Here is a 25,069-nt window from a genome sequence, read left to right as displayed (position 1 = left end):
ATAGTCCATGACTTTCACTAGAATTTCAAAGGGGGTCAGTGACCTCCAGAAAGGTTAATTAAGAACTGCTGCCATTTAAAAAAAATAAAAGAACTGCTGCCATTTAGAGATTTCATGGCAGTCTTCCATCTTTGAGTAAATCATTTTCCTTCCTATTATTCTGATTCACAAAGTTTTTCTACATTTTCCTGCTTATTTGTCTCTTGGGCAGTAAATAAAGGTTACCTCTGCCCCAGAAATGTGCTTTAAAGAAGTAATTCTTAACAAAAGATATACATCAGATTTAACTGGGAGTGTTTCAACATCCCACACCTTTACCCTAAATCTAGAATTAGAATCTCTGGAAATGGAACCTGGAAATATCTATTTTTAAAAAATTTTGGTATGTAACCCTAATTGTGAACCACTGGTATGAAGTGTTCATATGCCTCCAAAGTAAGAATGAGGGGCCATGGGAATTTGGAGTTGGAATGGGGGTACATTTATGAAAGAACTGGATGAAGTGGGCCTCAGCACTCTCTCCTGAAGTCTTAGATGTCCCTTAGTGCCACTCCTTTAGTACACCTTAAGCCAGAGCAACAGTTCCTGGGCTAGGCTAACTTAGGAGTCTCTGCAAAACTTAAGAAGAATTCAGACCCTCTTTCCCAAAGACATGAGTAATATAGGCCGTCTGTTCTGGCATTTGAACCACATACATAGAGCCTACTCTTCCACCTTGTCTGACTTGGTCTCCTGACTTTGCTTTGCAGACAGCAGTGGCCCTTCCAGCACTGTGTCCAGTGCTGGTCCTTCCTCCCCTACTGCAGTGGATGGTAACTGCCATTTTGGCTTCAGTGATCACCCCTCCCTAAATTCACATGTGACTGAAGAACATCAAGGCCTTGGGCTGCTCCAGGAGACCATTGGGAATGGAGCACAAGAGCGCCCCATAGAAGGGGAGCAAGAGCCTTTTGAACGAACCCAGTCCCCACGGGAACCACCTGTGGAAACCAGCCAGCCATGCCAGAAGGTTGCTGAGGAGGTCAGCCAGCTATGCCACAACATCCCTGAAGAGGTCAGCCAGCCATGCCAGGAAGTCCCTGACATCAGCCAGCCATGCAAGGAGAACCGTGATGATGTTAACCAGACATGCCAGGAGGTCCCTCAGATCAGCCGACCATGCCAGAATGCCAGCCAACTGTACCAGAAAGTCTCTGAGGAAGCTTGCGAGCTTTGCCAGGAGAACTCTGAGGAGGTCAACCATCCACGCCAGGGGGTCCCTGTGGAGGTTGGCAGGCAGGTCCCTGGGTTCCCTGTAGGGGTTGGTGGCCTGGCCCAGGAAATCCTCGTGGAAGTCGGCAAACCAGCCCAAGGGATCCCTGAGGAGCTCAGCCAGCCATGCCAGGAATTCTCTGGGGACATTGGCAGGCTGGCCCAAGAGGCTTCTGCAATCATTTTGTTGTCTCAGGACATCCCAGAGGTTGATAAACCATCCCAAGAGTTCCCTGGGGCGGGTGATATGCATGTCCAGGAGGTCCCAGAGGAGGGGAATCAGCAGCAGTCCTATGTGGTCCCTGAGTTGATTGACCAGCTGTCTGGAGAGGATGTTCCTCAAGTCCAGTATCCATCTAGCAATGCAAACCTTCAGAGCCAGTCTCTAGCCCGTGACCAGAACTCACCCCTTCCGCCAGCAACATGTGATTAATCATTTTCTCATTAGTGGTGTCACACTATACCAGACATTTGAGCACATTTTTCTATTGGCTAACTCACCCACCAGCGTTAAGGCCTTGGATCTCACCAGAGGTGTCTGAGGAAGCAGTCCTCTTGGCATGAAGCATACCTGTGCCAGAGCTGGGCTTGGGGAGGAGCCAACTTCATGTTAAACCAGCTGTTGACTTCTCACCCAGCCATTAGACTTGAATACAATTTCCTTCAAGAGGTAAATGGGTCTATCATTACCTAACTTTCTCTGATCATCCCAGGAAATCCCAGATTGGTAAAGGAACTGCCACTTAACTGCTGAAGACAACACCTGGGGGTAGCAAGTGCAAAAGGGGACTCCAAGGTCTCTACTTTTCCGGAAAATATTCACAACTTTTCAAGGTACCCTTAGACCATATGCGCATTCAGGGGACTCTTGTCTTTGTTAGTATCCTCAGGTGGGCCCAGGATGGCTGTCTGAAATGTCTGGGAAAAAAGAGTTCCTTTCCCAAACAAATATCCATCATGGCCACAAATTTTTAGATTGGGCTTATGGATGTTTCCATATCCCCAGGTGCCCTCTCTGCCCTAGTCCTGTTCCTCTGGGCAATCGCTCTAGGGAAAAATAGGTATTAGATTGCTGTGAAAATTTCAGAGTAACTACTTAAAATGCTATGGGGGTTCTTGGCCAATCTGTAAAGCTGGGCCTCCTTTTGTTGTGGGACTATATGGCTTAGGAGATACTGTAGTAGAGAAAAATCAGGTTCTATTTTAAGCAATCAGCAGAGATCAGTATTGTACAGACATGAGCAAAGATTATATATATATTTCTGTAGTCGAGCCAGGGACAGACTGGCCAAAGACCAAATACTCCAGGGTCCCCATAGGATTTGTCCTCATATCATTGTGTCTTTAAGGCCAGGTGTGATTATGAAGCTTTTCCCAAAGATATGGGGATGGGGATGGGGATGAGTAGGAGGGGTAATGTGGTCATTGGAGTTGGGGGCCGGAACACTATGAGTGCTCAATAAATATAATGAGAATAGTCAACCATAATAATGGTGGTGATGATGTCCTTGTGAACTCAAGAATGAATGACTGGGGACTTCCCTGGCGGCACAGTGGTTAAGACTCTGTGCTCTCAATGCAGGGGGCCGGGGTTAAATCCCTGGTCAGGGAACTAGATCCCACATGCATGCTGCAACTAAGAGTTTGCATGCCACAACTAAGGAGGCTGCTGGCCGCAGCTAAGGGGCACCCGTGACACAACTAAGGAGCCTGCGAGCCACAACTAAGACCTGGCACAACCAAATAAATAATTTAAAAAAAAAAGAATGAATGACTGTAGGTCAGTCATGTCTGTGACTGAATTAATCTGAACCAGTCAAAAGCCATTATAGTTGAGCAGGAATGGACCTTAAAAATATGGAGATTAAACATCCCAGGAGGTCCCTATGGCAATCAGCCTACAATCCCAAAATTTCTTAAATAAGTAGTGTTACCGGGAAGAGAGGTTCTATCTCTGTGAAGCACCAAAGGGTACAGTGCCTTCTCACCAGATCGTTGAAATCACCCTCTTAATTTTTAACTCTGATGCTTGGGAGTGAGTGTCAGGAGTTGATATAAACGGGGTGTGCTTTCTTTACCCCCTTGATGTCTGTACACTGGGAGAGCCTAGAACACTAGGGGGGCTGGAATATCCCCCTCCGCATGTATTCACATTCACAACTTGGCCTTTCCTGACATACCCAGGACTATAACGGGTTTCACTGCAGAGGAGAATCCAACATTTTATACTACTTCATGGAAATCCTGACTGCACAGGTGAAAGCTGTTTACAACCTCAATAGGCTCTGGATCTCTTAGGGCCCCTCAATTCCTTACCTCTTTGGTGTTCTTCTATGCAAGGTATCTGATGCTGGTTATTCGGTCCTTAGCTCTTGACCCCATGGTATGCAGATCCCCTTCCCAGGAGGCCCCCTGCCTTTCTTTCCTCCCCCCAAACCAAATGTATATCCCCACCCTCAGTTCCTATTACCCATACTTGGGCATTCTCACCTATTTTCAGAAATTATGCTGGCTTCCCGTAACTTTTTCTCCCTTCACCCGCCCTATATTCTCTGGCTTCCCTGGGTCCTGGAACTGCTTCCAGTCATCAAAGGCATCAAGATAAATGACCATGCTGGTAGAAGCAGAGAGTTAGAAGTCAGGGCCCAGCAACTAAGCAACGTGTGGAGTCAGAAAAAGCCTAAGCAGCACTACAGCGTCTGTAATGAACTTGATTTATTGTTAGAGTTGGAGGTGGCTCCGTTACAGCAGCTGGGAACTGTAGCAGGGACGTTTGGGGGTGAGCAGAGCACAGCAGCACGAGAGGGTGGGAGCTGGGAAGAACACAGGTGGTCTCGTTTTGATCACCACACAGTCATTTGGAGAGCTGCGCCCTGAAGAGCGTCTGGATTTCTCAGTCCCACAGTAGTCTGGCAGGGCTGCTTATTGGCTTGCTTGGGGTGAGGTCCTCTCCTGGGGTGGTATTTTCGGCCTGTTTTCATCTCACTCAGTAGGAGTTAAGACTTAGCTCAGCTTCCTCTCCCTCTCATTTTCCCCAAGTCCTCTGGCATGGCCTCCACCTCCCCGATCCTCGGTCCAAGAGTTTGGGGCTGGAAAAGCAGCCAGCGTTCCCATTTCAGCTGCAGGATGGTATAGTGGAATGCTGGGGGAGTCACACATTGCTGGGGTGTCAAATGTTAGGATGTCAGGCAGTGGCTTTTTAACCCATTACACACCAGGCCACAGCAGGTGACCACATGCAGATAAGCCAAGCAGGTATGAGAAGGGATCAGGAGAGTTGGAATGGGTGGGTGAAAACTTCATAAGGTCAGGGGAGCTTGGAAGAAGTCTGCGATTGGGGCTGGGCTCTCCTTGCTCCTTTGTGCTGCCCAGTAGGCCTGGTCTGGGCACAGCTCTGGGATGTGAATGGTATGAAGCAGGGGCCGGGAGGATAAGCTCCTTTCTTCTCTCACCAATGTTGGTCAAAAGAGCTTCAAGTTTTGGATTGAAACATTCAGGTACGGAGGGAAGCAGTGGGACAGTGTAGCAGCAGCGTACCCCCAGGCCCCTGCTGGGACCCAGACTCTGGTGGGGAAGGGAATGGGAGATGGAGGAAAGGATGCAGCTCTGGCAACCTCACTGACAGTATCCTGCCCCCAGGTCACATAAATTACTATTGGAAATCCTTCCTTGGGATGCTAAATACATAGATTAAGATAAAGAGGTCCTTGGGGTTGGGGATATGATCTCCCTCCATGAGGGAGGAGGTTGCTCTCTGAGATCCATCCTCACTCCCCACCCAACACCAGCATTAGGCAGTGCTAAGAGAGGGTGTCACTCCAGGGTTCTCAGGCATCAGATGACCTTGTATCCTAATTTTTCACCCTCCCCCTATCCTAATCCTGTTACCTTTGGTTTTGAGACTCCTTTCAGGCATGGATGAAGGGGAGGGACAACCCCTCCCATTTAGCCCAGCCTAAGTTCCCACGAGACATCCTGTCCCCCTCGCCCCCCTCAACTCCCATGTCCCTCAACCCCAAAGGACTCAGCAGTAGCCATTCTCTAAGGGGGGTGTGGGAGCAGGTCCTTGGGGAGGGGAGAGTGGTTCTTTCAGAACTCAATCTTGCAGGCAGGGAAGGACTCATCCTGCATGACCACGGTGCTGCTGCTCGCCAGGACCAGAACGTTCAGTTGTTGCTGCTGCTCATGAGTCTGCTGGTACCACTCACGAGTCACCTCCGTGTCGTGAGTAGGGATCAGAGTTACCTAGGTGGGAGACAAGACATGCCTGAGGTGAGGATGTGAAGTCGGGGGATGGGGCACCTGATGGTCCAGGATGTAGTCCCACTCCCGTAGAAAGAGCTCAGTCCTTTTATTTTATTATGTTTTATTTACTTTTTTGGCCACGCTGCGTGACATGCAGGATGTCAGTTCCCCGACCAGGGATCAAATCTGTGCCCCCTGCAGTGTAAGCACAGAGTCTTAACCACTGGACCGCCAGGGAAGTGCCCCTCAGTCCTTTTATAAATAGAGACTGTGTTCCACTGCTGCCTCTGAGTAAAGTTTGACCAGGCTACCTCCTCGGGTGCTTCTTGCCACTCACCTGAAGATTCTCCCCCCACTGGGCCTTGCCCTCCAGCAGGGCGTCCAGCACAGCCCGGCTCGGCTCGCCATTGGCAGGGTCATTCCCACTGACCACATAGTAGGATGCACGCACTCGTCGGAAGAAGTCAAGGTCAGCAGTCTTGCCACTGCAATGGTTCGGGATATAGGCGAGATCCACATATACAGGGGGGCCAGAGCTGCCCTTGGAACCCAAGGCCGCTGTAGAGACAACACAGGACTCATTGTAGAGGGAAAGTAGAACTCTTGGCAACCTTCTTCTTCCCTCCCACCCTCCCTCTCTTCCACTGGAGCCCTTGACCAGCCACACCCAGCCCCAAACCACAATCTCTCCCACTTTCCATGTTATACTTACTTGGTCCTGCCTTGAGTCCATTGACCAGGCCTTTAGACATGGGGCTGTGTCCATCCTTTTCCTCTGCTGGGGTGACCTGGCTTGGAGTGCTACGTGGTCGGGGTGGCACCCGGGATGCTCGATCTGCAGTCCCTTTACCAGGGGTGGGTGAGCGTTTTCCCCGAAGATCCAGACGCTGGGCAGGAGACGCTGGCTTGGCCCTGCCTGTGGCCCTGCGGCCGACTCTCCCGTGTGTCTTCTCCTTCTCCCGTAGCCTCTCTACCCTTCCAGACTCTGAGCTGAGCCCCTCGGGGTCAGCCATGCACACGTCAGGGCGGGGAGGGGATGGGCGAGGGTCTGGCTGGGGGATAGGGGGTGGGTCATGGCCAGGCCTGGGATGGTGAGTCCCACTAAACCCACCAGCTTTGTCCACAGGCAGGAAGTCCCCATCTTCATCTGAGTCGAGGGCTGCCTCAGCTGTGATGGATGGACACTCCTCAGTTTCTGGTGGAACGTCAGAATCTGACTGCGAGGAGCCCGAGTCGCTGACTGACGTCGGGGGTGTCTCATCTGCCACGGGGCAGGGGCCCCCTGTGGCCCCTGCAGCGCCCACCCGACGCCGCCCCCCTCTCCCTACCAGCCGGGCTTCCTCAGTTAAGAGGTCACTGTCATCCGTGGATTGAGACAGAGGTGGGTTCAGGAAGGATGGAGAGAGTTCCCCACGATGGGGCCGGGGCTCAGCAGCACATCCCTGGGGCCCCGTCTCCATCTCAGGGGAGACACTTCTAGGTTGGTCTCCAGAGGCCCCCCCAGGGCACAGTGGCTGCTCAGGGGAGAGCAGTGTGTCAGGCCTGGAGCTCCTCTCGGCTCCCTCAGGCCAGGCCCCACGTTCCCAGGCGGGACAGGCCTCAGCCTTTCCTTTCTCAGCCTCAGCTGGGGCAGGGCCTGGGGGCTTGGGGCTGGTTTCAGTTGGGCCATTGGTGGCATGACCCGTGGAGGGGCCCTGTAAGGGGCTTGGCTTCTTGGTGGCTGCCCCTGAGCATTCCAGGCGGCAGGGCAGGGTGCCCTCATCCATGTCTCCAGGCAGGCTTGGAGCCAGAGCTGGGGCCAAGTCCAGTGAAGCTGGAGGTGCTGGGCTCAGAGAAGTGAGGTCCCAGAGGCCGTGGGCAGCTGGTTCCATTCCTGGGACCAGCTCTACAGAGCCTTGTTCTGCAGCCTCCAGGCCGGGAGGGAAGCGCTCAGCCACACTCGAAATCACAGGTGTGGTGGCCTCAGAAGAGGAGCCTTCAGATAGGGCTGGTGAGGCAGGTCGCGGCAGACTGGAGAGAGGGGCCCCAGGAGAGCTGGGTGATGGGAGCTGGGGCAGTGAAGAGTCCAGGCTGGGGGCCTTGGTTACTTCTAGGTACTCATCATGCCGGGCTCTGGTGGGGGGCCCTGGAGCCAGAGCCAAAGCGCGGTCACCAGAGAAGGCAAGGGACCCACAGGGCGCTGAGCGGGGTTCTGCTGGAGAGGGCAGCTGTGGAGGAGCTGGCTGCAATGAGGAGAAGCCAAAGGCTGATGCAGGGAAGTCCAGGCTGGGTCGGGCAGGACCCAGGTGTGAGTCTGAGGAAGGGCTGGTATGTGCCTCACTTTCAGGCCACAGGGTGGAGGGGCCTGCAGGCATGGGTTGCGGGGGACTTGGGGACTGGGCCTCTTTCTCAGGCTGCTCCCGAGCCCCCTTCTCCAGCTCCAAGTCACTCATGCTGTCATCCCAGTGACCATGGCCTGGTTCCTTGGGGGATGGGGTTCTCCTATCTGGGCTACGGCTCAGGATGTTACCATTAAGTGGGGGGCTTGGGCCTTTGCTCTGGGGGATAGGAGCACGGGGGGGTATTGCAGGTGGGGTGAGGCTGGGATCCACGCTTGGCTCTGGCTCAGGCTCCTGCTTGGGAGGTATGGTGGGTCCCGCCAGAGCTGCATAGCTGAAGGTTGGAGTGTCGAATTGGAGGCGATGGGGTGAGACAGGAGACGAAAGCTCCTTCTCTGCAGATGTGCTTCGGCCAGCAGCCTCCTCCTTGGTTGAGATGTGTGGGGGCCAATCCCCAGCTGCTCCAAGTGGAGGCTCTCTAGTGGGGCATGCAGGGCCCAGCCCAGTGAGCATCATCTGCTCATAGATGTCTGCATACTGGAAGCTTCGCTCATCAGGATAGGGTGTGGGCTCTCTCTGCTCTGGCTCGGTCTGCTCGGGCTCTTTAGAGGCATGGCTCTCGCTGGCTTCTGGGACCTTTGACCCGCGGGGACTGCTGTCAGGAACCCCCACCCCACCTTCTTCTTCCCTTTCCCCTTCAGCCTTGCGGTAGTCCTTCCCTAGTGGGGAGTACGGCCCGCCTTCCAACTCAGCTGCCCCCTCCTGCACTGCAGCCACCACACTGTCATACTCGGCTGTGTCCCAAGAGAAGGGCACAGGAGTGAGTGGCTGTGGGGCAGGTGTTGGGGGAGCTGGAGCTGGGGAGAGGGGTGCAGGGGGCAGGGGTCTGTCCTTGGGCACCCATGGTGGGATGTCAGCCAGCCATGAGGGGGTGGTGGGCTCATTCCTCATGGGTGGCATGGGCTTAGGATCTGGGATAGGGCTCTCTTGTCGTGTGGCCGGCGGAACCCTCTGTCCAACCATCTCAGGTGGGGAGGCCGGAGGAGAGATGATCTCAAAAGGGGAGCGAGTCAGCTTGTCCTCTTCCTCTGGTGGCAGCCCAACTGGTGACTCAGCAAGCCAGCGCTCCACCTCCAGCTCCTTCTGTGGTGAGGGCTCCTGGAAGCCCTTAAAGTCTGAGGCCCAGGGACTCTTGGGTGTATGCTCCAAGGGGGGCACTTCCTGCTCATCATCCGGCCCCTCATCGAGGAAAGTGCTCTCCCGCTCTTCTGTGAACCGTGGCCGGGCCCCCGGGCCACCCAGCTCATGAGGGAACCAGACCTTCCGCTCACAGCTCAGCTCCCTCCAGTATGTGTCCTGTTCCAGGACTGCATCCTCTCTGCCCCTCCAGTACCTGTCCTCCTGCTCAGGAGATGTGTCCTCCCATGTCCGGGCAGGCTCCTTCTGTTCTCCAGCTGGCTCTCCTCTGGCTGGAGATGCTTCTTGCCACTCCTGGACCACGTCCTGCTCCTTCCAGTACTTCTCGTCCTGCTCCCGGGCCTTGTACTCCTGCACTGGGCTCTCTTCCAGTGAGCCTCTCTTCTCCAGCAGAGCCTCTTCCTTCTGTCCCACAGCCTTGACTTTTTCTGGAGATTTTTCCTCTAGGATCTTCTCCTTTAGTGTCATGGTTTCATCCTCTTGCACAGGACTCTCCTGCTCCTGAGTTTTGTCCTTCTCTTCCAGAATCTTGTCTTTTTGTTCAACAGCCTTAATGTTTTGTTCCAGAGCTTCACCCTTCTGTTCTAGGGCCAAGTATGTTTGTTCTAAAGCCTGGTCCTCCTTTTCCAAGGCCTTGTCCTTCTGTTCCGGGGCCTTGTCCTGCTCAGGGGCTTTATCTTTCAGTTCTAAGGCCTTGCCCTTCAGTTCAGGGACCTTGTCCTCTGGAACCTTGTCTTTATGTTCAGAGTCTCTGACTTTTTGTCCTAAGATTTCATCTTTCTCTCCTGGGACCTTGTCCTCCTGTTCCAAGGTCTTGTCTTTTGGTTCTAAGTCTCTGTCTTTAGGTTCTTTTGGTTCTAAGTCTCTGTCTTTAGGTTCTTTTGGTTCTAAGTCTCTGTCTTTAGGTTCTTTTGGTTCTAAGTCTCTGTCTTTAGGTTCTAAGTCTTTGCCTTTTCCTTCCAGGGCCTTGTCCTTTTGTTCCAGGGCTGTGTCCCTATGTTCTAAGTCTCTGCCTTTTTGTTCCAAAGCCTTATCCTGCTGTTCCACAGCCTTGTCCTTTTCTTCCAGAACCTCATCTTTCCGATAGATGGCTGTATCCTTCTGCTCTGTGACAGTATCCTTCTGCTCCAGACTTTTGTCCTTTTGCTGTAGGACTTCATCCTTTGGCTCAGGTCCCTTCTCCTTCTGCTCTGGGGGTCTTTCTTTCAACTCTGGAACTTTACCTTCCCACTCCATGGCAATATCCTCCATGGCAGGGCTTGGCAAGGACTCAGGACTCTTGGTGAGGGAGCTATCAGGTGTCAGAATGTGTTCACCAGGGCTTGTGATCATTCCAGGTGAGTGCTTCCCATCTCCCAACAGTGTAGAGTGAGAGAAGTAGCTGGCAGGTAATTTTCCGTCAGGGCTCTCATCTGTGATGTCTGCCTGTGCAGCATATCCACTGGTCCCATCTGTGGGAGGTGACCCTGTGGCTGCACGGGCTTCTGGAATAGACACAGGGGCTAGGTGGTGAGAGGTGTCCTCAGTCTGCATCAGAGGCCCTTTTTCTTCCTTTCCAAGGGTTAGTTCCCCAAACTGGAGGGTGCCAAGGCTTTCTGGAGACAGCTGCTTAGAAGAGATATCCAGAGAGGTCTCCTTGCTGGGACTCTCTTCTGAGAGAGAAAGCGACCGGGTGTCTTCTGGAGATACCTGTGGCCAAAGGTCTTTGTGTAGGTGCTGCTCTGTTAGGCCACAGGGAGACCTAGGGATGGCTTCTTGGTTGGCAATGTCTGGGGAGACCACGCTGAGGACAGAGGGGGACTCCACCTCTTCAGGGGAGAGGCCTCGGTCAGGAAACCGGAGCACCTCATCTTTCTGAGGTTCACCAGGTTCTTGGTGTGATGTTCTCAAGTCTCTGGGAAGGACTTCTGTTTCCAGAATCGGCCCTGTGGGCTCTCCCGCCTCCACAGTCTCAAAGACTATTGCTTTGTCCTCTTCTGGCAGCAGTTGGACGGTACGGCCTGCATGTCCTCCAACAATGCTGATGGGTGCTTCCTGGGCCTGGGGGCTCCTGGGAGGAGGCAGCTGTCCCTCCTCCTCTGGTGTGCCCTCTTCAGGCCCTGGCTTGACTGTCCCTTCTGCAGCATCTTCCTTGCCCACACCTGGTGTACGCTTAGTATCTCCCCAGGAGTCTGCTTCCTGAAAGTCTTGGGGCTCAGACTTTTCTTCCACTGGGGACTGATGAAAGGGCGTGTGGGTGGCACTGGGTGGGCCAGATGGTGGGGGAGAGGCCATCTTCACTGTGCTGTCATCTGGGCTGAGGCAGCGCTCCTCCGCGTCTCCAACGGCTGGTTCCCCTGGAGGTAGGGTGTGCCCAGGGGCAGCAAACATCAGGGGTTCATACTGACCGTGAAGTTTCTCGGACATCTGTACATTTGCGGTCTCCTCCTCTTCCTCTTCCTCTTTCTCTTCCACGGCTCTCTCTCCAGACAAGCCTCTCCGTACAATCTCTCCTCTCTTCTCTGACTCCCCAGTCACGGAGAACTCCTCACAGGGTGGTGATTTGAAACCTTTGTCTTCTTCCAGTGAGGAGGTGGGTGAGATGGTACCAGCTGATGGCACATAGTCCAGGCCCTGAGTGGCTTCCGTGTGGGAGGAGGGGATGCTTGTGACCGTGTCAAGCAGCAGGGAGCTCTTGCCTGTCTCCTCTGTCTGGGGAGCTGTGAGTGAAGCCACGGACTGGTCCTCAGCCACAGATGTGGCAAAGGAAGAAAGCTTGTCACACTCAGTGATTGAGGTGGCCGAGGACACATGCTCCTCTTCAGCCAGAGGGGCAGCCACCATGTTGGGGGGGTAGGTGAGTTCCGACTCTGGCGCTCCATAGCCTTTGCTGGGGGTGGTGGGAACAGCATTGTCTGCAGGCTGGCTAGCCTCAGAGGGGCCAGGACCTTCAGGCCCAGGGAGGTCATAGGTACCTGTAGGAAATCTAGGTGGAGCTGCGCGCTCCTCCGGCTCATCATGGATCTCCTCATCTGAGATAGTCTGCTCGGTCTCTGAGTAGCCAGGGATTGTCTCGTCCTGGATGTAAGAGACGTGCTCAGTGGCTCCTGCAGGGGTGGCCAGGCTACTTAGGAATGACGAGGTCTCCTTCTCAGGGGCCTTGCCTTGGAGTCCTAGTTCCTGGCCCCCGAGAGCCTCCCTGCCCCTTGGCGTTACCTGCAAGGCTTCTTGCATATGTTTTTGGTAAAAACCCTCAGCCTTTGTCTCTTCCTCTTCCTCCTCGTCTGAAGGGTGCAGCTCTTCCATTTCCTCTAACTCGGCCTTCTCTATCACATCCTCCTTTACCTCAGGTTCACTTTCCTCTCTGGCTTCTGTTCTGTCGGGGAGCCCCTCTGATTCCTTTGCCTTCTTTTCCTCCCAGGGGGCTCTCTCTTTCTCTGTTTCAGCCCCAGAGTCTGGCCCTCTGTCCTTGCTGCCTTGTTCCTCTGGGATGTCTGGGACAGCCTCTTTCTCCTCTATCGCAGGCTCTTCTGGTTCCAGCCCTGGGACGGAGGGTGGTGCCCCCGGGGCTGCTGTGTTTGGGAGTCCCTCCTCTGCAGTGTCTGGGGGGAGTGGTTTCTCTCCTAGTCCTGTGTCCCTTTGTTCAGCCAGCAACCCTGTCTCCTCACGCTTCAACTCCTCGAAGTCCTGTGTGAGATCCTCTGGTGAAGACAAGGCCAGCTCTCTTGTTGGGAATGGTGCAGTCCCCTTTTGGGCTGGGGGTGTCCGGGGCTCAGAGGACAGCTCCTTCTCCCCACGGGCAGCCCGGCTCTTCTCCATCTTGACTCTGCCAGGGGCCTTGGCTTTGTAGAGGGTCTTACGTACCTCAGGGGTAAAGGGCTTCAGGTCTGGCTTGGAAATCTTTTTGATCTCAGGTTTGATATCTTTCCTCTTCTCCTCCTTCTTGGCATCCTTCTTTTCCTCCTTCCTTCCTTCATCCTTCTTGAGCTCCTTCCTCTCCTTCTTGATCTCTTTCTTCTCTTTGTCTTTTTTCTCTTCCAGCTTTGATATCTTTTCTTTCAGGTGCTTCTTCCCCACCTTGTCTTTGATCAGCTTTCGCTTCTCGGCCTTCAGTGCCTCACTCGACTCTGTCCTCACCCTCTCAGGCTTGGCAGGCTTCTCTGGGGGCTTCTCAGATGACTCCTTTACCTTCTTCTCTGTCTTGGCTAACTCCTTGGCCAGTTCTGAGCGGGCCTCCTTGGCTCCCTCTTCGGCCACCTCCTCCCGTTTGGCCAGCTTGCCCACTGCTGTCTTGGTTGTGGCCTTGAGGCTCTCCTTGCTATCAGCCCGCTGTTTGATTTTGCTGGGTTTGAGGTTGGCAGGCACAGCCCCAGTGGCCAGCTCCTTCTGCGTGGCCACGGGGTAGCGCAGGAAGTCCAGGTGTCGAAGCTTTTCCAGGCCCTCCAAGATCTTGTTCTGGGGAGCATTCCCTGGAAAAAGCACGCGCACAATCTTCTCAGTGGGGTTGGCTGGTAGCCAGACCACCAGAGCAGTGATGGAGGTCAGGTAGGGCACCGAGATCTCAGCCTCCTTCCCATTAGCCAGCACAATGCCTGTCTTAGCTTTACTGTTGCCTGCCCACTTTTGCATGAGGAACTGCATCTCCTTGCTATCCTTGACAGGGTTGAGGACGTACATGTCCAGGCGGCCCACACCCATCTTGTGGAAGAGGGTCAGTGGCTCGATGGTGTTGCTGACCACACGGTAGAGCGGCTCGGCCTGGATGCCTAGGCGGTTTAAGTGCTGCAGAGTGAGGCAGGCCTCCTCAATGCTGCGCTTGGCCTTCCGCGAGGCATCAGGCAGCCGCAGCTTATCGGGCACGTTGAAGAAGACGACTCCAAGCTCGGGGGAGATGAGGTTCTTCACCCAGTCACTGTAGCTGCTAGAGCCCTGGGACTGCTCCTCCTCCAGTTCTGCCACTTTGCGCTGCAGGAGTCCGTTGATGCCTGGCAGGTTGTCTGCCCCGATGTGTGTGAGCAGCACGGAGTCAATGCGGTCCAGGTGCCGCACCAGCTTCCAGAAGCAGGACTTGCGATCAGAGCCACCATCCACCAGGATGTTGAAACCATTAACGGCAAAGAGGGCAGAGTCCCCGCGGCCGCCAGGGAAGATGTAGCAGCATGGCTTGGAGAGCTTGAGGAAGCCCCCTGAGGTGGGGGGCTCCAGCAGGTCAAAGGGGGATGGCACATCCACGGTCTCAGAGACATACTCGGAGAACTCAGCCACACCATCCATGGTGGGCAGCATGGGCTCAGGGTTTAGCCGGAGGTGCAGGGTCTCTTGGGAACTGGATAGTCCCAGGTGGCTCCAATCACCCTCCCCTAAGCAGGACACAGTGAGGAAAGCCTGGATCCCAGGGTCTCTATTGCTGAGCAATTGGGCAATCTAGATGAAGGGGAGATAGAAGGCTGATCAGGTCATTGGGGTTATCGCAACCCAACTCAGACTCAATCTGCTAATCTCCATCTCTCTCTGAGGTGATCTCCTACCATTCTGCCAGCATCCCTGGTGGTCAAGGAATGTGGGATTTTCCCTTCCTTGGATCCCTCCCCACAGCTCTAGTCCTACCCCATGTTCTGTTCCTCCTAGACACTCAGACATAGAACTTACCTCTGGGTTGTGAAGGACCTGAGCAAAGTTTTGATAGGAGTAGGTGCCACTCTGTAGGATGAGGTCTCCCCCAGGCTCTAAACTTTGCCCACTCAAGATCAGTAGTTTGTGAGCTGATGGGCTGCTAAGGAAGTGGTGAACCTAGAGTGGAAGGAGAGGATTGGTCACAGAGAGAGGAAGCCCAGGGAAGGGCACAGAATGTTCCTGGTCCCTCTCAGTTCTGCAAGGACATGCTCCCCACTGGTAGCCCCACAGCACCTCCAGGATGGGGCTGGGATTGTGAGGCAGCTTAGATGGCAGAGAGAGGATGGCTCAAAGCCAGGTCTGGGAATTCCTGGCCTTACAGCAGTAGCACTGGCAAGGGTGGGTTACGGCACTTTTGGCAGGCCCTCGTGGCAAAGCACAGGCCCTGGCCTTACCTCGGAGCTGATGCTGTCGGCACTGGGGTTTACCAGGACGATGGTCTCTAGGATCTCACTCTGGTGGCAGAGGGTCCTCTGGCCTGAGGGAGAGATGCAGGAATTTGTACTGGAGGAAGTGGGTATAGACTAAAACGGAGAGGCATTGTGTAGGGCAGGAGAGGAAGGAATGCGCTGTCAGAAAATGGGGCTTAGGGGAAAGAGAAGCCTGCTTATCCTGAGATCCTGCCACTCTGGCTACTGCTGAGTAAGGTCTAGGGACTGGCTCCTGCAGCCCTTCCCTTTCAGGGTTTCCTCCTCCCCTCTCCCACAATGGCTATCTTCTCCCTCCCTTCATCTGCCACCCCCTCTGCCTGGAAGTCCCGCCTCAGGCTGCCCTGGAGACAAGAACCTTTTGTCCCTGTCTGTCCCTCTCTGAGCACTAAGCTCCTGGTGCTGCCTGGGGGTGGGGTGGGGGCTCAGCTGAAGGGAGGGCCTCTCGGAGGATGATCCTCACTCGGCTCTGTCCTCACTAGCTTGCCTCTGCCCTGGGCTTTCTTGCCAGAGTGCCTGGAAATAAGGAGATGGGCGCTTCTGTGCACTGAGTACAGACTCCTCACCCTCCTTTCAAACCCCCATCCAAGGCCAGAAGTCCCATTCCAAAAGACTCAGAGAAATCTACGCTATCTAAACCCTTGGGCATTGGTTACAATGCAGAGGAGAAATAGGACCTCTTGTTCTGTGCTCTGGTTCCTCAGAGGCTGAGCCTGCACTCACAAACATGCACACAATCATACTGTTTCCACCACCAAAGGTTTCACAGCTCCCCCTCCCACCTCACCTTCATGTCCCCCGGCTCCAGAAAGACCTGGTTCACTCCCCACAACCCATCCCTTTCAAACAGTTTCTCCTCATCCTTGCACCTCTCCTGTGGGCCTTCTGTCATGGAGAGAGGAGTCTGGGATTCACAAACAAGAAACAGATAAGGCAGGAGAGGTTCCGAGTGTTCCCCAGGCTATGGAGGAACATAATACACCGTCAAATCCCCTCTCTCTACTTCCCTTATCCAGGCTCACATGAAACACCAAGCAATGCAGCAAAGAAAAAAAGTGCCAGGTTAGACAGGAGATCCTGAAGAAGGATGCTGCCATCCCGTTCCTGCCCTTACCAACTGCAGCACACAGTGGAGTTGCCTTACAAACATGGAGTTGAACAGATGGTCTGGGGAGTGGGCTGTGTGGAGGATATTGGTGGGAGGACACATAACCTGTCCCCCAGACCCTCTTCTGTGACCCAGCGCTCTCTCCTCTTTCTGGGGCTCAGACAGGAGGACCCTGGGGCCAGGGCCTTTGTTAAGTGGAAGAGCGATGGTGCCAGGATCGGGCAGATCTAGCAGCACTGGGCTGCAGTTGCAGCTGCGGGGGGAAATGAACTAGGGATGGTGTCAGAAGACCAAGCCCCGCACAGGGTAGGTGGGGCCCATGAGGAGTTCAAGCGTTCTCTTCTATTAACCTGGGAGTTGAGGGACACTTTGAGGTCAGTTCAGAGGATGAGGAGCACCTCAGAGACACGCACGGGCAGGGCTTGGGCAGGTGATGGATGAGGGATACACCATGGTTCGGGGAGCGGCCAGCCCTACGCTAGCTCTAAGCAGTTTAGCTTAGAAGGGCAGTTCCTCTCCCCCCACACCCACCCACCGCACACACCACGAACACACAAGGTCACACATTTGAACTAGGACGGCCAGAAAGAGAAAGATCTGGGGTACGGATGGATTTGCTTTCTATCTACTACCTGCCTTCCCCAGTCTACTACCATTCCCTGCAGTCCCCTAGACTGGCTTATAACCACTAGACTTCTCTGATCCCAGTACTTGCCTTGGCGCAAGACCCTACCCCTCACCCATGTGCTCTCCGGTTGTGACTGGCAATTACATGGTTTATACCTTGTGCTCCTCCTTTTCAGGCCTGGGGGAAAGCCCTGTTTCTCTCTTCTACACCGCCCCCCCACCCCGCCCCAACCCGCAATCCCACTGAAGGCAATGGACTTGTCTTCCCTCCTTCTTCGGAGAGGACACCTGGTGCGGCAGGGGCCCGTCCCTTTGCCAGAGATGGAGCTGGGGGGTGGGCTGCGGGTGCTGAGGCTGAGCGGGCGGGAGGGCAGGTGTCTCCGCAGGGAGGCGGCCGTGGAGGGGGTGCGCCCGGGCAGCTGCAGTCTGCCGCAGTGTGTGAGCGAGTGTGAGTGTGCGCGCTGAGCTCAGGCTCCAGCTCCGCCCCCACCCCCCCCACCAGCATGACAAGTCATTTTCTTGGCTGCCTCTACACGGGGGGCGGGGAGGGGGGGACGCAGAGAGGGAGAAGGAACTGGCTTCTCTGTTCAGAGCCCCCATCTTGGGAAGGGAAGCAGAGATGAGGTGGCGGGGGCCGTGACTGGGAACCTGTGGGGTTGACAGGACGGGGAATGCGGGGCAGCTGCTGGGGAGGGAGTGCTCTCAATCTCCGGAGCGGCCTCTACATCCCCGGAGGGAGCCAGAAAGGGGGGCTCGCGGCCCAAGTTTCAAGCTCTTCGCAGTGAATGGGTGTGGGGAGTACGCTGCAAATAGGTTGGTCTGTGAGGAGGCGCATGCCACGTCTTAATGACCCTTTCCTTCCTTCTTTTCCATAGTGTCCCCACCTTCCCATACTTGGCAAAAACTCGCAGTCCCGTTCGCCCCCCAGCATAGGGGCAGCTGAGCAATCTAGCAGCTGACACCCAGAGACCCTCCCATCAGGTGCCTTCCCATAACATCCGCCCTTCCCTCAGATGCTTCTGCCCCTACCAAAGACAGAGCCCCCAAACGCCACCAGAGCCCCAGGCCTCGGGGCAGAGCCAGTGACACCACCCTCTGCGGCTGCCCCTAGGCGGCTGGCTCCCAGCTCAGCTCAGCCCAGCTCAGCCCGCGAGGTGGCCTGTCACGGTCCCGGCCCCATTGGCCTCCGCCTGGTTCTGGGTCCAGGCTGGCCCCACAGCCAGTTCATCTCCTCTCTCTGTTCCCCCACCCTGCCCACCCCCGCTGGGCTAGTTCCAGACACACCAGATGAGGTATCAACTCCCTTCCCATTACACGCATCCCACCTCCCTATCACAGCATCCCCCGTGCCCCATGCCAAGCCCTTTGGTTCGGTTCGGTTCTTACCCCGGGGTGTGGGAGAGAGACCCTCATCGAGGCTGTGGCTCCGGCCTCAGCCGGCAGCTTCGGGAAAGAAGTCTGCGGCACTAGGGGTGGGAGTGTGGGGGGGGCGCTTGATGGTGAGGGCGGCGCCAGGGCGGGGAAGAGGGGCTGGTCCATGACGAGGCACTGGAGACTTAACTGTTTCTTTGCCTTCACAATGTCAGTGATCTGGTGCTTCTGCTTGGCTGGGAGCTGAGGAGTTGTCTAGCAGCTCAGAGCCAGGGTGGTCTGCAATGGCCCACAGGGCCCTTCTCCCCCAACCCCGCTTAGTTAAGAAATATTCTTTTAGCATCAGCCAAAAGACCAAAGCCTTGTGCTACACACTGGGGGGACGTAGGAGGTATGGGCTGCTTTGGGCCCTCCCCCTTCTCTCCGGAACCATCTGCCGCCTCTCCCCTCAGACTCAGGGAGTGACCTTCAATCCCTGGAGGAGCAGGAGACAAAGAGGCTGGGGGCCTGAAAACATGGGGTAGGAGTGAGGGGGGACTACTTGAGAAGGCTGGGGACAACTGAAGGGAGGGAGTTGCGCTGAGCTCTGCTGGCTTCTGAGCCATAGCTGTAGAAATGGGGTGGGAGTGCAGAAATAAGTCTCATTTTAGGTTGGAGGGTAGTTTGAAATTCTGGAGTGGACACATGGTCCTTAGTTCATCTCTAGCCCATCGGGGGTGGGGCACAGGGGCCCTAAGACCGCATACAATTCTGTGCCGATGCAGCACAGCACAGCAACCACACAGGCACTGATACTTGGTATTCTTGGTCATTGGGTACGAAGAGGCATTTTCTGAAGATTCAGCGCACTTTCTGCCTTTCAGTGAAATAGTTAAAGGGATGAAGGAAGATCACCAGGGCCCCAAGCGAACAAGATTTTCTTACTCTAGGCCAATTATTAAATGTCACAGAAAGTACTCTTTGGACTAAAAAGATCTTGTAATGACTTTGTAGGGTGTTGGGTCCCTGTCCTCCTTGTCTCTGCACTTTGCTATTTCTCTTTGATGTCTCCATTTTATAGGATCTTAATCCTTCTAATATTGGCCCTGTTTCCCTTAGTCTCTACCCCTGTCTCAGATTTGGTGGCACGTGCTCTAGGACTCAAAGAGAGGACCTGGAGAGCTCCAGCACTCTTCCCTTCCATCATCCCTCCCCAGTCCTGGCCGATTCCTATTGCCTTCCTCACAATGACATCCACCCACTCTTAGCCCAGCACCAGCCCCACCCTTGCCCCTGGCTGCCAAGAGCAGCTTTTGAAGGTCAGAGAAGCCAAAATAGTCTCTGCTCTCAGCATCCCCATCCCCCCCTAAACTGCCACCAGAGGAGAGGAGGAGCTGAGTCACTAGTGCAAGGGGGGGAGGGGGACTCCAGAGGAGGAGGAATCCTTGCAGAGATCAGGGGATGCAAAGCAGCAACATGGCAACAGCCCCACTTGGATAGAGGAGGCCAGCTACAGAGATACACAACACAAACCAGGCTGAGTTCGGAACATCACAAAGGGGAAACACCTCCTTTCTGCAACTTCATAGTTCTTATTTCCTCCCACCTCAAACCTTCCATCTCCTCCCTGCTTTCTGGAGCTTTCTGGAGTGTGCAAAGAGGGAAACTTGAGTAGACATGTAGCTTGAGAACAAAATAACATTTCTCAGCCCAACGCAGAGCCCACCCTTATTCTCAGCTGTTACCCCCAAGGGCCACACCCTGGGCAAGGTTCCAACTCACAGTGGAGTTTTCCTTCAGCCCTCACCCTCTGAACAGCCACCCACCACAACCACACCTCCACCCGCTGTGTTCCTTGGCTCTGCTGCAATGAAATGGTGAGATGCCAAAGATGAGAGGGAGGCCTGAGCTCAGACACAAAGCGAGATTGCAAGTCCTGGATTTGAGACCCCTCTCTACCATTTTACTAATCATGCTTTTCAACAAGCCACTTAAGCCCTCTGAAAGCTTGCTTCCTGAATTATAAAATGAGTGTAATATTAGTACCATCCTCCAATAATGCTATGAGGAGTGAATGACATGAAAGATGAAAAAGTCCTTCATTCCTAGAATCCTAAAAACCTGCAATGCACAAATACCACTGGAAGTCTGTCTCCCTTTTGTGGAAGATTTATGAGAGGTCACCTAGGTGATCAGGGAAATCCTAAACCAGAATCTCAACTCTAGAGTAACTTAGCTCCCAGGTAAACCCAGGTGCCTGGGAGGTGCCTGCAGGAAGGGACTTAAAATACTCTTCATGTCCCTCCTTTCCCATTTCTGACAGCCATGCAAAACCCAGTTCTAGGGGCCAATGAGCTGTTGTATTAATTCAGAATAGTCTTCATGTTTGCAGAAGTAAAGGAACTAACAGTTCCTGAGTGAGTGCATCAGTGGTGATGCAGAGTCAGACAGAAGGCTTCCAAACTGGTCCTTCAGCCTGTGTTTTTTTAGTCCTAGAATATCCATCATGAATTATAAATTATGAAGCCCTCTCCCTTTCTTATATGTGCCCAATAGTAGAAGTAGTATTAGAGTGTTATTTAAGCTCAGTTTCCCACTGTTCTAATTGTTTCTGGGTTTGTTTTAAAATGCTTAGAAGCTCCACATTTTTTTGCAGGAGTTAGAAAGGAAGGCTCCAAGTCACCACTGGAGACAAAAGTGGTGCAAATTCACCTCGGAAAGCCTTTACCACATTTGACCACTAGAAGGAGCTGGGCCACTGACGCTCCATCAAAGGGTCCCCTCCTATTCTGTGTGCGTGTGTGTGTGTGTGTGTGTGCGTGCGTGCGTGTGTGTGTGTGTGTGTGTGTGTGTGTGTAGGGGGTAGTGGCAGGAATGATTACACTCTCCCTATCATAGCAAGATAAATTTTTGTCCTCCTTTTCAATATTTTGGCCAAGGGCTTGAGGAGAGGTGAGAGGGATGGTGGCCCAGCCTACAGGGTGGGCAGAAAGGATTAAATCATAAGGTACTAGCATATTCCATTGAGCCCATCCCAGCAGCCTGGTTCCCTCTGCCTCCCCACTAATGGAGGCTGAAGGGAGGGGAAGTGTCTGCAGCTGCTCTGGGCTGTTGTTTGTGGGGACAGCTGAAAGAGGAGCCAGCAGGGGTGGGGCTGTGGCTGTCTTGGGCCTTGTGGGGTTTTCCAGGAAATTCTCCACTATTCTCCAGGGACATACACAGGCCACCATGAAAATATCCAAACCTAAAAAAACTCAAAAGTAAGCCCTGATCTTGGGTATAATGGCCCTAAGCCCCTTGAGGACACCATGGTAAAACTCTTTGCTTGAAAAGATCTAGTAGGTGCTTGTATATCAGTGCTTGTTTCTGAGAGGTCCCTGAGAGTAACTATGCATCTCCCTGTAAGTGTTTTCCTAAGCATCCCCAAATCTTAATCTGAAGAATGGCTAGGTGTTTTGGTTTAAGTTCTGTTCATTCTTACATCATTCCAGAAGGCATCCTACTCTTACATCCGTGTCCAAAAGGACAAGGTTGGAGAATTCAGTGTGAATTAATAACATCAGCAGACACTCCCCAAACTTCAGTTCAGTCATTAATTTCATGCTGCCTTCCCTTTATCCAGCCTTGCACCAAAGCTCCTAGGATTAATAAAGTGGTAAAACTGTTGATTTTAAAATTATTAGAGCTAATGGAGGAAGCCATGAATTGAGTAATACTAAACAGAAGGCAGTCTCAAAACAGTGACTGGGGGCTTCCCTGGTGGCGCAGTGGTTGAGAGTCCGCCTGCAGATGCAGGGGACACGAGTTCGTGCCCCGCTCCGGGGGGACCCCACGTGCCGCGGAGCGGCTGGGCCCGTGGGCCATGGCCGCTGGGCCTGCGCGTCCGGAGCCTGTGCTCCGCAGCGGGGGAGGCCGCGGCAGTGAGAGGCCCGCGTACCGCAAAACAAAACAAAACAAAACAAAAAAACAGTGACTGGTTCCCTTCATAGGAAGCCAGTCACATCAAGAAGATGCCAGCCTCACATTTAAAAAATGCTGCACATATTCCTAAGATAATGGAGCATTAGTCATATTAACCAAGTCTTCTCTCTCCAGGAGCAGCAGAGGAGTAGGTGATCACGGAAATGACCAACCATGTGGCAATTAGCAGGAGGAGCAGGAAAAGAAGGGAAGTGACTATCTATTATGCTGGATAATTGAGAATTATCTGTATAAGATACGAATTCAGTCATTTGATGGCAGTGACTGTCGAGTTGGGTGGATTTATATTCCGTAAAGACACTGGTGTATGAATTGGTTTGTCAATATTTACCAATAACATGAGCAGATGCCCAGCACTTTTATAATGGGGTGTAGGGCTTTCTGCAGTCTCCCCACAGATATTGTCGTGGAATAATAACTCCTAAAATATTATTTTCTCAAATTCCTGACCATTTCTGCCACACAGCAGAATGGGAAGCTGCATCCTGTGAACTTTGATCTCAGTGCCAAACCTCAAAGTATGACTAGTTCTTGCAGCAGTAAATCCAGGAAACCCTGCTTCCGCTCTGGATTTCATGGTGCTCATCAGCCTTTGGTACAAGGTTTCTGCTCCGCTCTGGACATCTGTTGACTGAGCCAAAAGAGGAGCCAGAAACCCTGAAAGCTGGAGGATAGGCTGTGCAGCCTGAGGGAAAGTCCTAAGCAAGGATCTGGGAAGGTGAGTGGGAGGTTCAAGGGTCTCTGCAAAGCGAAGCAAGGAGGCCAGGGCATACAGAAAGGGGAACAAACAAAAAAAAAGGAATTTTTACTTGGGAGATGACTGATCACTCAAGAGGTACCACATTCCCTTACTGCACGTCAGTGGCTGTCCATAAACCACCCTCTTCTCAAGTAGAAATTACGTTCTCCAGGCTTCCTCCACCATCATACCATCTGTCTGCGAAGTGTACTGGGTATATGGGGATAGTTAAGGAGCTTTACAACTTTCCCCTCAGGAGTCCCTCCCTCCTCCCTGACCCAAACTTCCCACAAGGCCAGTTCTGCCAGGGAGAGTGGACTTCTGCTCTTCTGTGACCAGCCCTCACCCAAAGGACTGAGACAAATGACACTGGTCCTAACCTTTGACCTCTGAGGAGAAGTGAGCTAGGTGCCGGGTAATGAAGAGTCTCAGTTGTTGGTTCAAGTCAATGGATGATAAATCAATGTTCCAGGAGAGAATCCCTGTGAGAGAAAAAGAAACAAAGAGGGACCTAGATAAGGTCAAGAGGGATTGGACTTGTGGGAGCATTTTCAAGCTCACAGAAGGGGTAAGGAGAGGGAGGGGATAAGGACGGCTGCCATGATCAGCCTCACTGATGTCTTTAAGAAATGTGGCTAGTGCCTATGTCTAGCTCCCATCCTGTGCCTTTCTTGGGCTTTGCTGAGCCAGAGGGAGAAGTGCAGAGTTTAGGCTAAATTTGGTCATTAACGAGTTTGTATGTAGGAATTTTCTTGCGCAGTTGCCCAATTGTGATAGAAGTGACACCCAAGGGGCCATTCCCAGATACTAGGGACTGCCTTCCCCATACAGGTAAGTAGGATTCTACACTCTCCTTCCGTGGCCCCCTCCTTGCCTCCACTGCCCCGCGGCATGCTTCCACCCGCAGGTGGCTCCGCAGCACTGCGCCACAGGCAGTGGAGGACTGAGGAGCTTGTGGCCACGAAGGTCACTCTCTCAGGTTGGCCGCTGGCACTGGGATATTTGAGATTTGTCTGCGGCGTTCAAAACGCACCCTGTTCCTGTTCAGACACCCTAAAGAAGAAACTAAGGTAGGGACATGGACTCTCCAGGGGATGGTGACGACTTTCAGGACCTCTGGCCCAAGACACTGCGGGAGAGAGGGGTGTAACCAGAGGGCCCCCCACCCAGGCACTGCCCAGCCCCCCACCTCCCCCACGCTCCCCCCTGCCTCAGGGAGATTGCGAACGCCATGGGTTGTGCGGGAAGGATGGAGATGTGAGATGTTGGCAGCTTGGGAGGATATGAACGCGTGACACAGAAGATGCAGGTGACAGGCTCTGATGATTCAGATTAACAGGGTGCGCAGATCTCAGGAAGTGCACGCTAGGGATGGAGGATGCACATGGCAGAGAAGCACGGGATGGAGGATGTCCCGAGCGCAGCCAGGACAGCAAGCTCACCTTGCTCAAGGTGGGCCCGAACGGCCCTCAGCTGATTCTCTGTACCGATATCACCGATCACGATGAGCAAAGAGTGTTTCCGCAGGTCCCAGTGTGCCGCCGCCACCGCGGCTCCGGCCTCGCACAGCGGCTCCGCGGGGTTCTGAGCCAGCAGAGAGCCGGGGCTTCGGAGCCCTAGCCCGGGACTTGTCTCCATGGCAACGTCGAAAGGCCGCCAGGGCCCAGCCTCGGTCTCCATGGAAACTCCGTTGGAGTGCTAGGCCGGCAGCATCCGCTGCAGGGAGAGTGCGCGCGGTTCTTAAAGGCCGGCGGCAGGAGTCGCTCATTGGCTGCTGCCTGTCAGGGGGTGGGCCGTTGGCGCCGCAGGGGCCGGGCTGGGGCCGCGTGCTCCGGCTCTGCGGTTTCGCTGTGCCTGGGGGGGCGGGGGCGTGGCTGTCCCCTTTCGCCCCCACTCGTTTTCCAGAGGGAGCTCCCACTCGGACTTGAGTAGGGAAGGGGGCTCTGAGGGCCGGGTGGAGGGGCGAGTCTATTGCCTCGGCGCCAGAAGAAGCTTCTAGTTAGGATATTTCCCGGAGAAGTGCTATCTGGCAATTCCGCAGCCTCGCCCGAACTGAGGGGAGCCATCTTGGCCCTCTCTGACTCTGAGTTTGTTTGGGTGCATCGTTCTTTGTCGGTGTGTCTGTATTATCATTGTCTGGAGCTTTTTTTTTTTTTTTTTCCTTCTGTCACGG

General features: G+C 54.0%; 2 protein-coding genes across 13 annotated transcripts in view; one reads left to right on the top strand and one right to left on the bottom strand.

Moving 5' to 3' along the window:
• Positions 1-2,729, top strand: part of PPIP5K1 (diphosphoinositol pentakisphosphate kinase 1) — a 49,529-nt gene extending 46,800 nt beyond the window's left edge. For all 11 annotated transcript variants that reach the window (XM_060096728.1, XM_060096734.1, XM_060096732.1 and 8 more), the window contains one exon: positions 750-2,729. In XM_060096728.1, coding sequence (XP_059952711.1) covers positions 750-1,684 — 935 coding nt within the window. In that variant the 3' untranslated portion in view covers positions 1,685-2,729. The remainder of the gene's footprint in view (positions 1-749) is intronic.
• On the bottom strand, positions 2,479-24,576 carry MAP1A (microtubule associated protein 1A). 2 transcript variants are annotated; one of them, XM_060096726.1, is made up of 7 exons: positions 24,339-24,576; positions 23,277-23,378; positions 15,059-15,141; positions 14,640-14,780; positions 6,209-14,414; positions 5,834-6,054; positions 2,479-5,496 (listed from the first exon to the last, which is right to left on the bottom strand). In XM_060096726.1, the coding sequence occupies exons 1-7, from the start codon at positions 24,574-24,576 to the stop codon at positions 5,341-5,343; spliced, it is 9,147 nt and encodes a 3,048-aa protein (XP_059952709.1). In that variant the 3' UTR covers positions 2,479-5,340. The 2 variants fall into 2 exon arrangements, with proteins under 2 accessions (XP_059952709.1, XP_059952708.1); XM_060096725.1 differs by lacking the exons at positions 23,277-23,378; positions 24,339-24,576 and adding an exon at positions 18,213-18,223.
• Between the last annotated feature and the right edge of the window lie 493 nt (positions 24,577-25,069).

Source organism: Mesoplodon densirostris, chromosome 4, assembly GCF_025265405.1.
Source record: "Mesoplodon densirostris isolate mMesDen1 chromosome 4, mMesDen1 primary haplotype, whole genome shotgun sequence".
In the NCBI taxonomy this organism is placed as follows: domain Eukaryota; kingdom Metazoa; phylum Chordata; class Mammalia; order Artiodactyla; family Ziphiidae; genus Mesoplodon; species Mesoplodon densirostris.
Note: the sequence above shows the minus strand (reverse complement) of the source record. Positions and strands in the feature narration are given on the sequence as shown.

What these genes read in the sequence shown, in the direction of transcription:
- MAP1A (XM_060096726.1), bottom strand. Translation starts at nt 24,576, where the DNA reads ATGGAGACCGAGGCTGGGCCCTGGCGGCCTTTCGACGTTGCCATGGAG. An exon ending in CCGACAGCATCAGCTCCGAG is followed by an intron (nt 14,781 to 15,058) that starts GTAAGGCCAGGG and finishes CTTCCACTCTAG; the next exon opens with GTTCACCACTTCCTTAGCAG. An exon ending in TGGACTCAAGGCAGGACCAA is followed by an intron (nt 6,055 to 6,208) that starts GTAAGTATAACA and finishes TTGTCTCTACAG; the next exon opens with CGGCCTTGGGTTCCAAGGGC.